The 13,377-nt window shown below is 46.1% G+C and overlaps 1 protein-coding gene across 1 annotated transcript; it reads left to right on the top strand.

Annotated features, from left to right (window-relative positions):
- The first annotated feature begins 30 nt into the window (after positions 1 to 30).
- On the top strand, positions 31 to 12,903 carry shprh (SNF2 histone linker PHD RING helicase). The gene is made up of 30 exons (XM_076748822.1): positions 31 to 186; positions 826 to 1,419; positions 2,024 to 2,153; positions 2,291 to 2,509; positions 2,923 to 3,001; positions 3,289 to 3,439; positions 3,611 to 3,710; positions 3,797 to 4,056; positions 4,150 to 4,797; positions 5,340 to 5,591; positions 5,790 to 5,868; positions 6,013 to 6,176; positions 6,260 to 6,516; positions 6,763 to 6,884; positions 7,132 to 7,220; positions 7,445 to 7,537; positions 7,636 to 7,743; positions 8,105 to 8,247; positions 8,329 to 8,502; positions 8,664 to 8,726; positions 8,814 to 9,039; positions 9,163 to 9,300; positions 10,132 to 10,233; positions 10,353 to 10,424; positions 10,673 to 10,861; positions 11,132 to 11,224; positions 11,323 to 11,409; positions 11,523 to 11,701; positions 12,186 to 12,266; positions 12,367 to 12,903. The coding sequence occupies exons 2-30, from the start codon at positions 835 to 837 to the stop codon at positions 12,461 to 12,463; spliced, it is 4,980 nt and encodes a 1,659-aa protein (XP_076604937.1). The 5' UTR covers positions 31 to 186; positions 826 to 834; the 3' UTR covers positions 12,464 to 12,903.
- The last annotated feature ends 474 nt before the right edge of the window (positions 12,904 to 13,377 follow it).

The raw sequence follows: 13,377 nt of genomic DNA, 5'->3' as shown, positions 1-13,377 counted from the left end.
ATCCAAAACACAGCCTCCTGCTCTGACGTCACTTCCTGGATTTAAAAATGGCGAACAGCGACGCTGAAGTCGGTAAATGAAGTGTGTTTTGGTGCATGTCCGCCTGATTTTCTGGATCTGCCGGGACGTGAAACCACCTCGGATGCAGCGGTAGAAACCAGGCCATCTCGTGTGGAAGCTCGAAAAGTAAATGTGCTCGTTTTTCTTCGCTTGTTCGCGGTCAAACGATAAAATACGCAGCCGCTCAGCCTCAAAGTGTTTTCATTGTGTAACAGTGCTCGTACATTGTCGCCCTGCTGCTTGTTTTGACGGAGAACAAGTTTTACAGAAAGGAAGCAGCTCATCTTAAAGCGCTCGTATCTTAGCCAACATGAAAACGAGCTAACGCGCTCGTGAGCTAGCTCGTTAGTTCCTGCAGTTCCTGTAATGTGAGCGTTGATGATGAATACAGAGGATCCTGCGCTCAGTAGGTGAAGTGTCAGGTGGAAGAAGTCTCGTGCTAACTCTAAATGCACAAGCAGTGACATTAAAGTGCATGTTGGAAAAAAAAAAACCCAAGCATCTATGGGAGGAAACACCAAAACTAGACCAAATGTGTGACAAGAGGGAAGTGCTAGTGTTGATATGTTAAAACATTGTTATATCGTTTCTGATGATCATTAGCAGTTGTGTGTCATGTAGTGTCCATGTCCCTTCGCCTAAGCAAGGACATTTTGTCATTACTTTGGTTCACTTAGTCTACCAAATGTGTGCTATGGATCAGTAATAAATGAATTTAAAGGAGAGTTATTTGTGCAATTAACTCCTCATTTGCTTTCTCTGTAGAGTTTAGCCATGAGTAGTCGAAGAAAGAGGGCCCCCCCTGTGAGGGTGGACGAAGAGGACAAGAAGAGGTTGAACTGGAACATGCTGGAGGACCGCAAGAACGAGGCGATCCAGGAAGAAGACCAGATACCACCCTGCTCCGCTCTTCCTGTGGACTGTGCTCCCGGCAGCTCCTTTCTCTCAGCCAATGAGGACATCGCGGACGCTGCCTGTACCAGCTCTGTCCCGTTTACGGAGGAACTCCCTGGTACGTCATCGGACGGCACCTCTGCCTCAGCCTCCCTGGCCCTCGTTGTGGAGCCAGTTCTGAAGCTGGGCCACATCTGGAAGGCGCTCATTGGGGAGTTTAGCGTCCGGCCTGCTTGGATCCCATCTGACTGTGAACAGAGAGCTTTCACGCTCCACAGGGTGGGTGACCAGCTCTGCCTCAGTTACAGCAGCTGTGAGGACAGCACGGGGCTGCAGTGGAGGCCCGATGAGGACACTTGCACAGTGGAATGCAGCCTCAATGTGATCCCGCTGGAGGACCTCGACTGGCTGCAGAAGAGGAGAGTGGTGCAGCTCTGCCACCAGGCAAAAGAGGGAACAGTCAAGGTATGGAGGGATTTCAGAAAAGATAGAATGAAAAATATTTAGGGGTTATAGCATTCATGCTGATACTGTGCATGCAGGGCTGCATATTTAGATGCATTCATTCAAAGAGTTGAACAATGCTGCCTGAAATTCAATATGTAATATTTCAGCATTTCATACAAACATGACTCTTAACTTCAGAATGTGTAGCTTCAGTGTTCCTCTGCATCAAATTTCAGCCTTTATCTCAAGTAAACAAAGAAAATATTCCTCTTTGTATGTCTGTATACTTAGAAAAGGCAACGCCTCTCTGAACTTGTGATTAGCTGGTGTGCTTGTATCTGCAGTAAAGTATTGTTTGGACATTTCACCTCCTTGTTAGAGAATTGACAGTAGAGAACTTAAAGGAAATGAGAGATAAATTTGGAGAATGACACGCAAGTAAGGACCATATCTGGAGCTGAACCAAGGATGTTGTGATACACAGACAGCACCTCAAACCTCTAGTCCATGAGGTTTAAGGCACCAACCACAACAATAGATGATTTTTCACAAACCTCTGTTGTTTTACGGCTCACAGTGTTAAAAAAAGTCTTCACCGCTGTCGTTTGTCTGCATTGGGCAGGTGGGGATTTACTTGATGGAAAGTGGACTCGGGAAGCCTGAGTTCCTCAGTGAAGGCAACGCTCGGCTGAAGAAAGCAAATCAACTAATGCAGAAGTTAATGGAGTATTTCTATGATTTCATCATACCCGGTAAGGCTCTGGTTCTAATGTCTAATGCATGCTGTGATCCACGTTCTCAGATACCGTGACAGCCTCACCGTTAAATTTAGTAACACACCAACATCTTGTCTGGAAAATTCTATTTCTCTGCTGTATTTTATACGTAGAAGTTGTAGAGAATGAGGAGGAGGAATGTGACACCGACCTGGAGAGGCAAAACGTCGAGGAGCTCTATGATTACGTCCGACATCTGCACCAGAGAGAGAGCCGAGAGGTGACCTTTGACGTCCAGCACAAAGCTCTCATCCCTGTTCTCAGACCCTATCAGAGCCAAGCCGTCAACTGGATGCTGAGGAGAGAGAAATTCAGGAACACTTCACCTAAAGGTACAGTACGCGCTTCTTGTCAGGTGCTGCGTCGCTGCCCTGACTCCCTGCTGCACTCTTGATTGGTGGTTTTCATCAATATTCCAGTTAATCGTTCGTAAGAGATGTAAAACATGCAGGAGGAGGCTGGACCAGTGGTTTGCACTTAACTACAAATCATGCACACACTTCATGGTCAACCATTCTCTGAGGTGTAACACACATTGAAAATGTGTGTTACTTTTCCTTCTCTGAAACTGGAACCAAGAACCTGGTTTTAGTAGCATTTTCTGAGCAGTGCTCAAATTTAGCTTCAGGAACTGGGATCCCAAAACGTGAGCAGTGGAAACAAAAGCAGCAGAGGCTACACTTTGACTTATGGCTTATTGAGTGGAGGACTATTGAGATTGTCAATATTTACCATTTCTTTGCAGAACAAACGCTGCATTTCCTCTGGCGGGAGTTGATCACTTTGTGCGGCAAGAAGTTGTTCTACAACCCTTTTAACGGCTGGTAAGAACTTGAATTTTTTTCAATGCTTTGAGCAAAATAAACTCCTTTCACCTCCATCGTGTTGAGTCGGCAGCAGAGGTGTCTTAAACTCGTATCTCAAAACCTCAACACATCAAACCAAACCAGAACCAGCATGACTAGATTCCACGAGAGGTAACTGGGAACACAAGTCTTGATTCTGCTGCACTGACCTTTTGATTTGCTCTTTGCTTACTTTACTTTTCATAGATTCTTTTTTCTTTTTTTTTTTGGGTTTTTGGTTTTCACCGGTTTTCTTTTCCTCCCAGCTTAATCCGAGAGTTTCCTCTGGCCGGTGTGGAGTGGCCTGGTGGGATCTTGGCTGATGAAATGGGGCTGGGAAAGACGGTGGAAGTTCTAGCTCTGATCCTGTTTCACGCTCGACAGGACCTGGAGCAGGAGGCCCTCACCCTGCCTGTGGTGAGGATCAGTGGGCAGCTGCAGTTAAAAATACAGAAGATCAGCTTTTACTTTCATGGGAATATTTGTATGATGTAGGATTTTTGAGTGCAGTTTTGTTTAGTTGAACATCCTCTGTATAGAAGGCATCAGCCACATTGTGAAAATCTAAAATCTCTTTTGCTCTTTCAGGGAAAATCTGTAAATTATTTCGTACCTCCTCCTCCCCTGGAAAGAAAGAAAGTTATCCGCAAGATTGAAGTTCAGCCCAAACTGAAAATGTCGTACCCAAGTATGTCACTCACAGTCCTCTCAGGCATCGCAGCTTTTACTGCCCCTGCAGTGTGACTCAGATGTTTTTACATTGTTGTTGTGCAGCTGTGCGTGTCATGCTCCTCACTGCAATCATGGAGATGAGATCTGGCAAAGGAGCCTCCGTCAATGCCATCTTCACCTACATCCGCGCCACTTATGGTTATGACCTCTTAAAAAAACGCAACCACATCAGGAAGACGCTGGAGAAGCTGATATGTGAAGGGCTGGTGGACCGGGTCAAAGGTCGAGGCTTGGCTGGCTCATTTAAGCTGGGAAAGAACTACAAAGAAACAAAGAAGATGTTATCAGGAGCATCCAAGTCTGTAAGAACAAAGACCTTCAAATATAAACGTTTTGTGCTACAAATATCACTTGGATGTATTATTTAACTTTTCTCTGATTTCTGTCTTTGTTAGAATAGTAAAAACACAGAGAGCTCGCCCAGAAAGACGTTTCAGAGACGAGCAAAGGAGAAGGCAGAAGCAGCTCTGCAAAACTCTCTGACAGAAGATCAAAGAGACCTGTACCCTCCTACATCTGAAGGCCCGACACCGGAAGAAATGGAAACAAAGAAGGAGTGGGATGAGGGTCTGAGCGAGAAAGCAGATCAGTCAGATGAGGCGCTGGATACGTCCACCGCAGCCTCACAGACGGCTCAGGATAAGTCAGATACGCAGGATGTGCCTGGAACGGATGATCCGCCTGATGAAAGAGGAGAAGCTCCTCAGCTTGATTCACGTGAGGAGACAGAAACCCCCACCAGAGCGTCGGTCGTCCCTTTCAACACCCCGGACTACCGCTTTGAGTGCATCTGCGGTGAGCTGGGCATCATTGACTACAAGGCTCGCGTCCAGTGTATGAACTGCCAGCTGTGGCAGCATGCAGACTGTGTGAACTACAAAGAGGAGAGCCTTGAAACTACACCGTTCTACTGCCCTCACTGCCTGGTCTCCATGAAACCCGTCTCCACCGGTGCCACCCTCATCATCTCCCCGAGCTCCATCTGCCACCAGTGGGTGGAGGAGATCAATCGGCACATCAGGTCGTCCTCGCTGCGAGTGCTGGTGAGAAAGCCGTTGGATGTTGGAGTCTTTTGGTGGATGTAGAAATGTCACATATTATTATCTTCCTCTCAGTGTCTTCGGATGTGATTACTTTTCCTGCTGCTGGTTAAGGGGTGAACTGGCATTGGCTGCAGTTTATATAAAATTTTTAGCCGTGCTAATGTGATACAGACACCTCTTGGTTTAGTTATCCTTTGACGCCTCCTCACCACCACCAGCAGGTCAAAGTTTTTCCTTATCCCATGAAATATCTCAAAATCTACTGGTCAAAATTTCTGCAGTGCTTTGGTTTCTGACCAATTACCTGTAAAACTAATGACATTCCCGTCAGTCTCAGCTATACTTTGGTTTTAGTGCTAATTAGCAAATGTTAGCATGCTAGCACGCTTCTTTATTAATGCATGTACACCCTTCTGTTCTCTCATCCATTGTGGTTCTCTCACATGTTGAATAGCAGTTTCTTGCACTTCTAAAAAGCTCACACTGACTGAACTGTTCATTTTAAAGTACTATAGCTGATCAGTGGGACTTCTTCATCTCAGGTGTATCAGGGCGTGAAGAAGCATGGATTCATCCAGCCACATATGCTCGCTGAGCAGGATGTGGTCATCACCACCTACGACGTGCTGCGATCAGAGCTCAACTACGTCGACATCCCCCACAGTAACAGCAAGGACGGACGCCGCTTCCGCAACCAGAAGCGCTACATGGCCATACCCAGTCCTCTGGTGGCCGTGGAGTGGTGGCGCATCTGTCTGGACGAGGCTCAGATGGTTGAATGTCCCACTGCGAAGGTGAGCTGAGGGGAGAGGGGTTCGTGTTTATCACCATATTTCTATACTATTAGTATGTTATATTACCATGTTGATCCTCATCACACGGTTAAGAATGTCAAAGGTTGTACATAAGATGTCAGACGAGGTGTTTTATATAATATCTATTGAAACTGTCTGTTGAAAGTTTATTTACGCTCCCTTTAATTTCACTCTCAGGCTGCAGAAATGGCTCTACGTCTCGCCTCTGTCAACCGCTGGTGTGTCAGCGGTACTCCTGTCCAGAGAGGCTTGGAAGGTAGCACCAAAAATAAATCATTACACAGAAAAAACAATGCCCAAACAGTCAGAGTGGGCCTTTAGGAAGAGGCAACGTGATCGGTCTGTTAAACCCGATTAGACATCAAAATGAATGTCTAAAGTGACGTTGCTTTCTGTGCAGATCTGTACGGCCTTGTACTTTTCCTGGGAGTTGACCCATACTGGGTCAAACACTGGTGGGACCAGCTGCTTTATCGCCCTTACCGACGTGGAAACACGGAGCCGCTGTACTGTGTGATTGCTCAGCTGTTGTGGCGATCGGCTAAAAAAGACGTCATTGATCAGGTAGGACGACGGAGGTTCTGTGTGTGTGTGTGGCTGTGTTTGATTCTCCGGTGTTTTTGGTGATCTTGTCCCTGTCTTTGCAGATCCAGATCCCCCCTCAGACAGAGGAGGTGCACTGGCTGCACTTCTCCCCCGTCGAGGGCCACTTCTACCACCGTCAGCACGAGGTCTGCTCCCAGGACGCTCTGGTCAAACTCAGGAAGATCTCCGACTGGAGCCTGAAACTGGGCAGCCTCGACCGCCGCACCGTCAACACCATCCTGTGCCCGCTGCTGAGGCTCCGCCAGGCCTGCTGCCATCCACAGGCCGTGAGGGGGGAGTTCCTGCCTCTCCAGAAAAGGTAGATGGCACTTGTGTTTTCGGGGCGCTCGTAGGCGAGAGGAGAGGTCTTTATGTGAAGGCAGCTGCAGCGCTTCATTAACAATCTAGTTTGACTAAATAGAGAATCCGGTCAGAGACTCCAGCAGCCGGCCTGGCAGTTATACAGTGTGCATGTGCGTTTATTTAAAGCTGACCCGCTCTGTGTCATTTGCATTGGAGGGTTTTGTTGAGTGGGTCTCATCTGTGCTGCGCCTCCCCTCCCCAGCACCATGACGATGGAGGAGCTCCTGAAGTCCCTGCAGAAGAAATGTCGAGTGGAGTGTGAAGAAGCTCACAGACAATTGGTGTGCGCACTCAATGGCCTGGCTGGAATCCACATCATCAGAAGTATAAATCCCCACTTCTGTACTTGCGCTCCCTCTGCTCCCAGTTTCCCATGGGAACCAGTTCAAACCAAACACAAGCCATGATCTCATCTTTGTGTCTCCCAACACTTTTTGTACCGGGCCGTTTTGTTATGTCTGTACATATAATGTGGCTGAGGGCACTGGGGTGTTTTCTATAGCATGTCTCATTAGCTCCACATGTGACGGACAGACTGACTGATAATCAGCGCTTCCTTTGCCACCTGCAGATGAGTTTGGAGAGGCGGCAGAGATGTATAGAGAAGTGCTTCGTTCATCAGAGGAGCACAAAGGCCGACTGAAAACAGATTCATTGCAGGTATTCGCAGTCTTCTCCACATGTCTGCGATTAACATCTGAAGGGTTTCAGTTCGAGCATCATCGGGCTTGAAGTAGAGTTGCTGAGCTCTTTTAAGTTTTTGCCGTTGACTCATGATGGACATGACGTTTCCTTTTCTCCTCACTGCAATGGATAGTTTATATATTGTGAGTTTATATAAACAGTTCTGATCACTTGTCCTTTTGACTGTCATGGTGAAACAGAGGCTTCATGCTACCCACAATTTGATGGAACTGCTGAGCGCAAAGCATCCTGGGATACCTCCTACGCTGAGAGACGACCGACTGAGTGAGGAGGTAACACATGATTTTTCTCTCAGAGCAGTTTTGTATGAGAAATTGCACTTGTTGATTTTGGGAATGAATTACCTCCATCGTCCTCTGTGTCTCCGTAGGCAGAGCAGCTGCGACAGCACTACATGACCAAATACGACTCCGAGGTAGCCGACGCCCATCAGAGCCTGCAGCCGGTGCTGCAGAACATCAAAGAGCTGAAACGCAAAGTGAGACCTGCTTTCACGTCGACACTGAGGCAAACTGTGCTTCATATTATCACAGAGAATCTGCCACATGAATATAAACTATGATGTGCTCCTGATGTGGTGTTTAACTTGTGTTAAGTCAGTGTTTGTAGACAAAAACAAACACATTAACCTGCATTTAAACCTGAGGAAAGATGGGCTGTTAACAGGTTGAGTGTCTTTGGATACACTCAAGTCAGATTGATCTGTACTCTAATGTAATTCTTCATGTATGAAACTAATCAAGATCAAATTGTAAGTGTTCCTTTTTACATAAAGCTGAGATGATCTAATGGTTAGACTTAGAAGGAAAACATTAACATGATTAACTTTCCTTCTTAAGGTCAATCTGAAGTCTCCCTGGTGGCTGGATGTTGTCCAGAGGTCGATCCGGTGCTCCACCGACGACGATCTGGTGTCTCGCATCAAGAACGAGCTGACATCCAGCTACAAACAACAAGCCCACAGGCTCTCCATGGCAGACAAGTAAACTATTTACTCATTTAAATATGGGACGATCATTAATCCTTACACAAGCGTGATAAATGCAAATGGGGCCTCCGGCAGGTTCCGTGACGCCCATGGTCTACAGTTCCTACTCACGTCACAAATGCAAGATCTGCTGAAATCCCAGAAGACCGTGCAAGACGCGGTGAAGAGACTTGAAGGGCCGGCGTCAAAGAAGGTGATTGATGAGGCCACCGTCTGCCACCTCAGGCCGATGAGGCTGCCACTCAATAAGTAAGTAAGACATGAGCATTTTTGCCTTGATTTCAGGAATTTATAGCCTTATTTTCCCTTAAAATACACAAGTTGTAACATTTGATCTTGAACGTGTTTCATAAGCGGTTCATATAAATGATACTGATGATAATTAATATTCCTCTCTTGTCATATTTTAGTTGTGTTTTTTGCAAAGCAGATGAGCTTTTCACAGATTATGAGTCCAAGCTGTTTTCTCACACGTGAGTAGGACAATAATTTCAGACTCAGTCAATCAGATTGCATAAAAGCGTAATGGTTGATTTATGAGGAAAAAAATTCCCTGACAGGGTCAAGGGTCAGACGGCCATCTTTGAAGAAATGATCGAAGACGAAGAGGGGCTGGTGGACGACCGTCTCCCCACCACCAGCCGAGGTCTGTGGGCAGCCAGCGAGACCGAGCGCACTCTGAAAGCCATCTTGTCCTTTGCCAAAGTGAAACGCATGGACCTGGAGCTGGTGGAGGAGGGCAATACGTTCATGGAGCTGTTCGAGAACTGGAAGAAGGAGTACAAGGTTTGGACACACACTTACAAACCCTCTCTGCATTTTCAGGCAAGACTACAAGTAACAAGATTCCTTTACAATCCGCCAGCGAAACATTCGTCTGGAGTGAAAGCTGCTTCCGTCCCTTCTTAGGTGCTGCATGAGTACTGGATGGTGCTGAGGAATCACGTGTCGGCCATCGATGAGCTGGGGATGGCCACCGAGAGGCTACGCGTGCGTCTGCCCGATGAACCGAAGCCCAAACTGCTGCACATCATCGAGCCACACGAGGTGAGTGAAAGACAGCGAAACATCTCTCACAGCCCCACGTCCAGACAAGTTGGGACGCTGTGTAAAACATAAATAAAAACTGAATCCAATCAGCTTTCATTTCTCCATTATAAACTAAAAGAATGAATGAATTCACACTTTTCCTCCTGATGTTTTCTTCTACTTCATACCAACACCAGCCACTCAAACTTTACTGCTCCATAAAATATTATTCCATTTTCTTTTCACCTCCTCTGTGAACTTGCTTCTTTCTTCTCTCTCATTTCCAAAGTGGTGTTGATTGTTGCTTCATGGAAATCTGGAATCGAATGCAGCGCGTCCTGTGTTGTTGGTAGTTGCTGAGGGAAACAGAAAGTGATCCGGCTGTCTTTGCGACAGCGGCGCCAACAATACAGTGATACCACCTGGAAAGGATGGGGGCTGGGGGGTCGGGAGGGAGGGAGCTGAGAAGTTGCCTGTTTCCACTTCAAAACTAAACTTGATCTGCTTCACAGCAAAGGCCTTTCTGTGCTGTCCAGAATCTCTTCATCTGTAGATCTCAACCCAAGCTCTTCCTCCTCCTCCAGCTCGTAAACCCTTTGGCTTCGTTTAGCTCAGTTCTGTTTTTGGATCATTTGACTGCAGTGTAATTTATGTAATGAATATCCTGACTGCTCTGCTTACACTTTGTCTGGTTTGGTCTGACTGCAGGCCCATCATGGAGCCTCTGACGCTGCCATGCTTTTTTTTTTGTTGTTGTTGTTGTTGGTGAAAGTTTCCAAGGTTGTAATATTCCGCCTTAACTATTTTTACTGCATTCCTGACCCCCGCCCTCGGTTGTTTTGCTTCCAGGTGGAGCAGAACAGAGTCAAGCTCCTGAACGACCAGGCGGTGGCCAAGTCTCAGCTCCAAAAGAAGCTCGGCCAGTTTCTGTATCTCACCAATCTGGAGAAGGTAATTTGCATTTGATGGTAACTACAAAGCACGTGCGTTCTTTCCCAGCTCGTTCAGAGACTTCATCTCAAACCAAGTGGTACAAGCTCACTCAGATAATATGAATTCCTCTGTTCCAGTCCCAGGATAAGTCTACTGGAGGGCTGAACCCAGAGCCGTGTCCCATCTGTGCCCGGCCCCTGGGACAGGAGGTGAGTCAACGTTCACATTCAGCAAATATCAGCAGTCTTTCTCCATATTGACTCACCTCAGCTTTGAATTGATCTGCTGAAAGATGTATTTCTGACCTACAAAGGCCTGCATGTTCAGGGGCGCACAGAGACTTTTAACTGATTATTTAGAGTCTCGTTGTATTGCTGTCCCTCTGGCTCTCTGTTTAAACACGTCAAGTCATTCTTCTTTTTTTAGGAGTCACGTGATCTCACTCTCTCTCTTCCAGTGGGCCGTGCTGACCTGCGGCCACTGCTTCTGTAACGAGTGCATCGCCATCATCGTGGAGCAGTACAGCGTGGGCTCGAGGCGGCGAGCCATCAAATGCGCCATTTGTAGGCAGACCACGTCCCACACTGAGATCTCCTATGTGTTCACCACCCAGTCGTCCAGCCAGGACCAGGACATCCCGGTCAAGGTCAGTCAGCTACACCGTCCTCGTATAGGATTTATTTTTCATTAAGTCAGTTATTGCTGGACCTGGAAGCTCTGATTATTGGTTTTGATGCTCGTCTGAATGTTTGAAGGGTTCTTATGACCATAGGTGTTAGTTATGGCCCTCAGTAGCACTCAGTAGAGGATTACATGCTGATTCAAGCCTTGTAACGTGTTTAACTGTCATTGAAGAGAGCTTCGTTCAGGCTGTTTTTTAATTAACACTGTAGTTTGATTTCCCCGTGTCTGTCAGGGAAGCCACTCTACCAAAGTGGAGGCAGTGGTGAGAACACTGAAGAAGATTCAAGTGACCGACCCCGGGGCCAAGTGTCTCGTCTTCTCCACGGTAACTGTAAACTATCCCCGCTCTGTGAAATGGTGATTTATTTTGACCACATCGAGTTTGGATGTGACCCAGTTCGTTTCCTTTTCTCTCCGGCACAGTGGCTGAGTGTCCTGGACATCATCGCAAAGGCCTTGTTCGACAACAACATGGAGTTCTCTCAGATCAACGGGATTCACAAATTCCAGGTTTGGCTCTTAACATTTAACCACACAGCTGCCTTTCCCTCGTTAGACATAAACACAAGCTGTTACGTCACTCAGGCGTGGTTGTAACTAATGCACTGACCTGAAATTTCCAGGAGAATCTGAGTTCCTTCAAATATGAGGAAAATATCAACATCCTCCTCCTTCCTCTCCACACGGGCTCCAACGGCCTGAACATCATCGAAGCCACTCACGTGCTGCTGGTGGAGCCCATCCTCAACCCCGCTCACGAGCTCCAGGCCATAGGCAGAGTTCACCGGATTGGCCAGACCAAGTAAGAGGCAGGGAGTGAAGTCTGTCAGTGGACAGAAGCATTTCAACCAGGAACTTTTCCAGCACTGTAGACCTTCAGCATGGCGATGTTTGGACCTATGTGCAGTGAAAAACTAACCCTAATTTAATGGTGCAGCTCTTCTAGACTTTCCAAATGTTATCAGACTGAATGCATCAACCATTTCAGCCCAAAAAAAAAAAAAACATCTTCAGATGTGAGGATTTGCAAAATTTTGGTTTCATATACAATAGTAAATAAAATGTCTTTGTGTTCTTGAAAACGTCGAGAAATCAGAAAAAAATCATATTAATCAACAGCGAAAATAATCGTTAGCAAAAGAAATGATCAAAGAGTTTTCGTGTAAACAACTATTAAGTTCACATTCAGCATTACTCACCAAAACAAGTCTAATAAATGTGTAAATGTTGAGTGTTAGCCTTGATATCACACGTTCTGTGTCATTTCATCTCTCTCTGTCCTCCAGGCCGACGTTCGTTCACAGATTCTTAATCAAATCCACCATTGAAGAAAGAATGCAGGCAATGCTGAAGACAGCAGAGAAAAGGTGAGAGTCACAGAATAAAGGAAAAGGACTGAAAACCCTTAAATTGAGTCGACTGAAACGATCTGATCAAAGCTTGTTTTTTTTTTTTTATTTATTCTAGTCACACCAGCACAGCCATGAAGCACTCAGAGGCAGCTGTACTGACAGTAGCCGACCTGGCTGATCTATTTACTGAAGACACAGAACATCTGGAGTGAATCTGAACACCTGGATTCACCCGAGCTCACTCTTGATTTTGCACATTTCACTTTTTATATAAACATCCTCGTGTTAACAGATGCATTCCCGAATCGATATTTTAGCAGGTCTCTGCCAACAGACGACGTCATGTTTCTTAACTGTGTGTTCTTTCAAATCTTGGATCTCTTTGGAGTCTTTGTGTATTTGGCTCTCTCGTTGTCATGGTTGTAACTGATTCAATAACTACTTCAGCTCTTCGAGTACATGTTTGATGATCCCCTTTGACTGTACAGTACTGGTGCTTGTGTCAATCTAACGTTAAGCATATGCATTTATATACGACTTCGCTGTGAGTTGAAAATGGAGGAAGACACACGCCGAAATCACGTCAGCGAATGAAGTGTTCTCACTACTTTCAGGAAATAAAAGGCAGGGTGTCAGCCTGCCATGACCAGCGCTTTTTCGTCCGGTGCTTTTATTGTGGTTTATTTCTCTGTAGTAAAAATGGAGGCAGGAAGGAGGCCGTTGACCTTTACAGCAGAAGTGAGAGATTTTCTTCCGCCAGACAATCTTCTTAAAGCTATTTGTCTGCTAAAACAATGCCAGACAGTCCAGCCCAACACTTACGCCTGTCTTATTTGCAAGACAAAAAAAGCACAAGATTCAGTGTCTTGGAAACTAATCTTGTAAATTAAAGTCATAAAAAATGTGAAGGTGTTTGCTGCCTCATGGCGGCAGGTACCTTTCTCTGATGTTACCTCTTTCAGATCGTCAGGACGAGTTTAGCGAGTCTGTGGCTGATTTTCTTACATTTCTCCTCTTTCAAAGCTTTTTTTTTTTAAATGAGATGAAAATAATCTTTCTCGTGTTCGATGCTCCAGTGTTTTACGGTCTCTTCCACCGCACACGTACACTCACAGGTCTTTGGCAT

The sequence above is a fragment of the Chaetodon auriga genome, chromosome 14 (genome assembly GCF_051107435.1).
Source record: "Chaetodon auriga isolate fChaAug3 chromosome 14, fChaAug3.hap1, whole genome shotgun sequence".
NCBI classification, from domain to species: domain Eukaryota; kingdom Metazoa; phylum Chordata; class Actinopteri; order Chaetodontiformes; family Chaetodontidae; genus Chaetodon; species Chaetodon auriga.
Note: the sequence above shows the minus strand (reverse complement) of the source record. Positions and strands in the feature narration are given on the sequence as shown.

Bases quoted from the DNA above. Each gene is read 5' to 3' on its own strand.
- shprh (XM_076748822.1), top strand. From the start codon at position 835: ATGAGTAGTCGAAGAAAGAGGGCCCCCCCTGTGAGGGTGGACGAAGAG. The intron at 6,517-6,762 runs GTAGATGGCACT...TCCCCTCCCCAG, and splicing joins TTCCTGCCTCTCCAGAAAAG to CACCATGACGATGGAGGAGC. The intron at 10,234-10,352 runs GTAATTTGCATT...CCTCTGTTCCAG, and splicing joins ATCTCACCAATCTGGAGAAG to TCCCAGGATAAGTCTACTGG.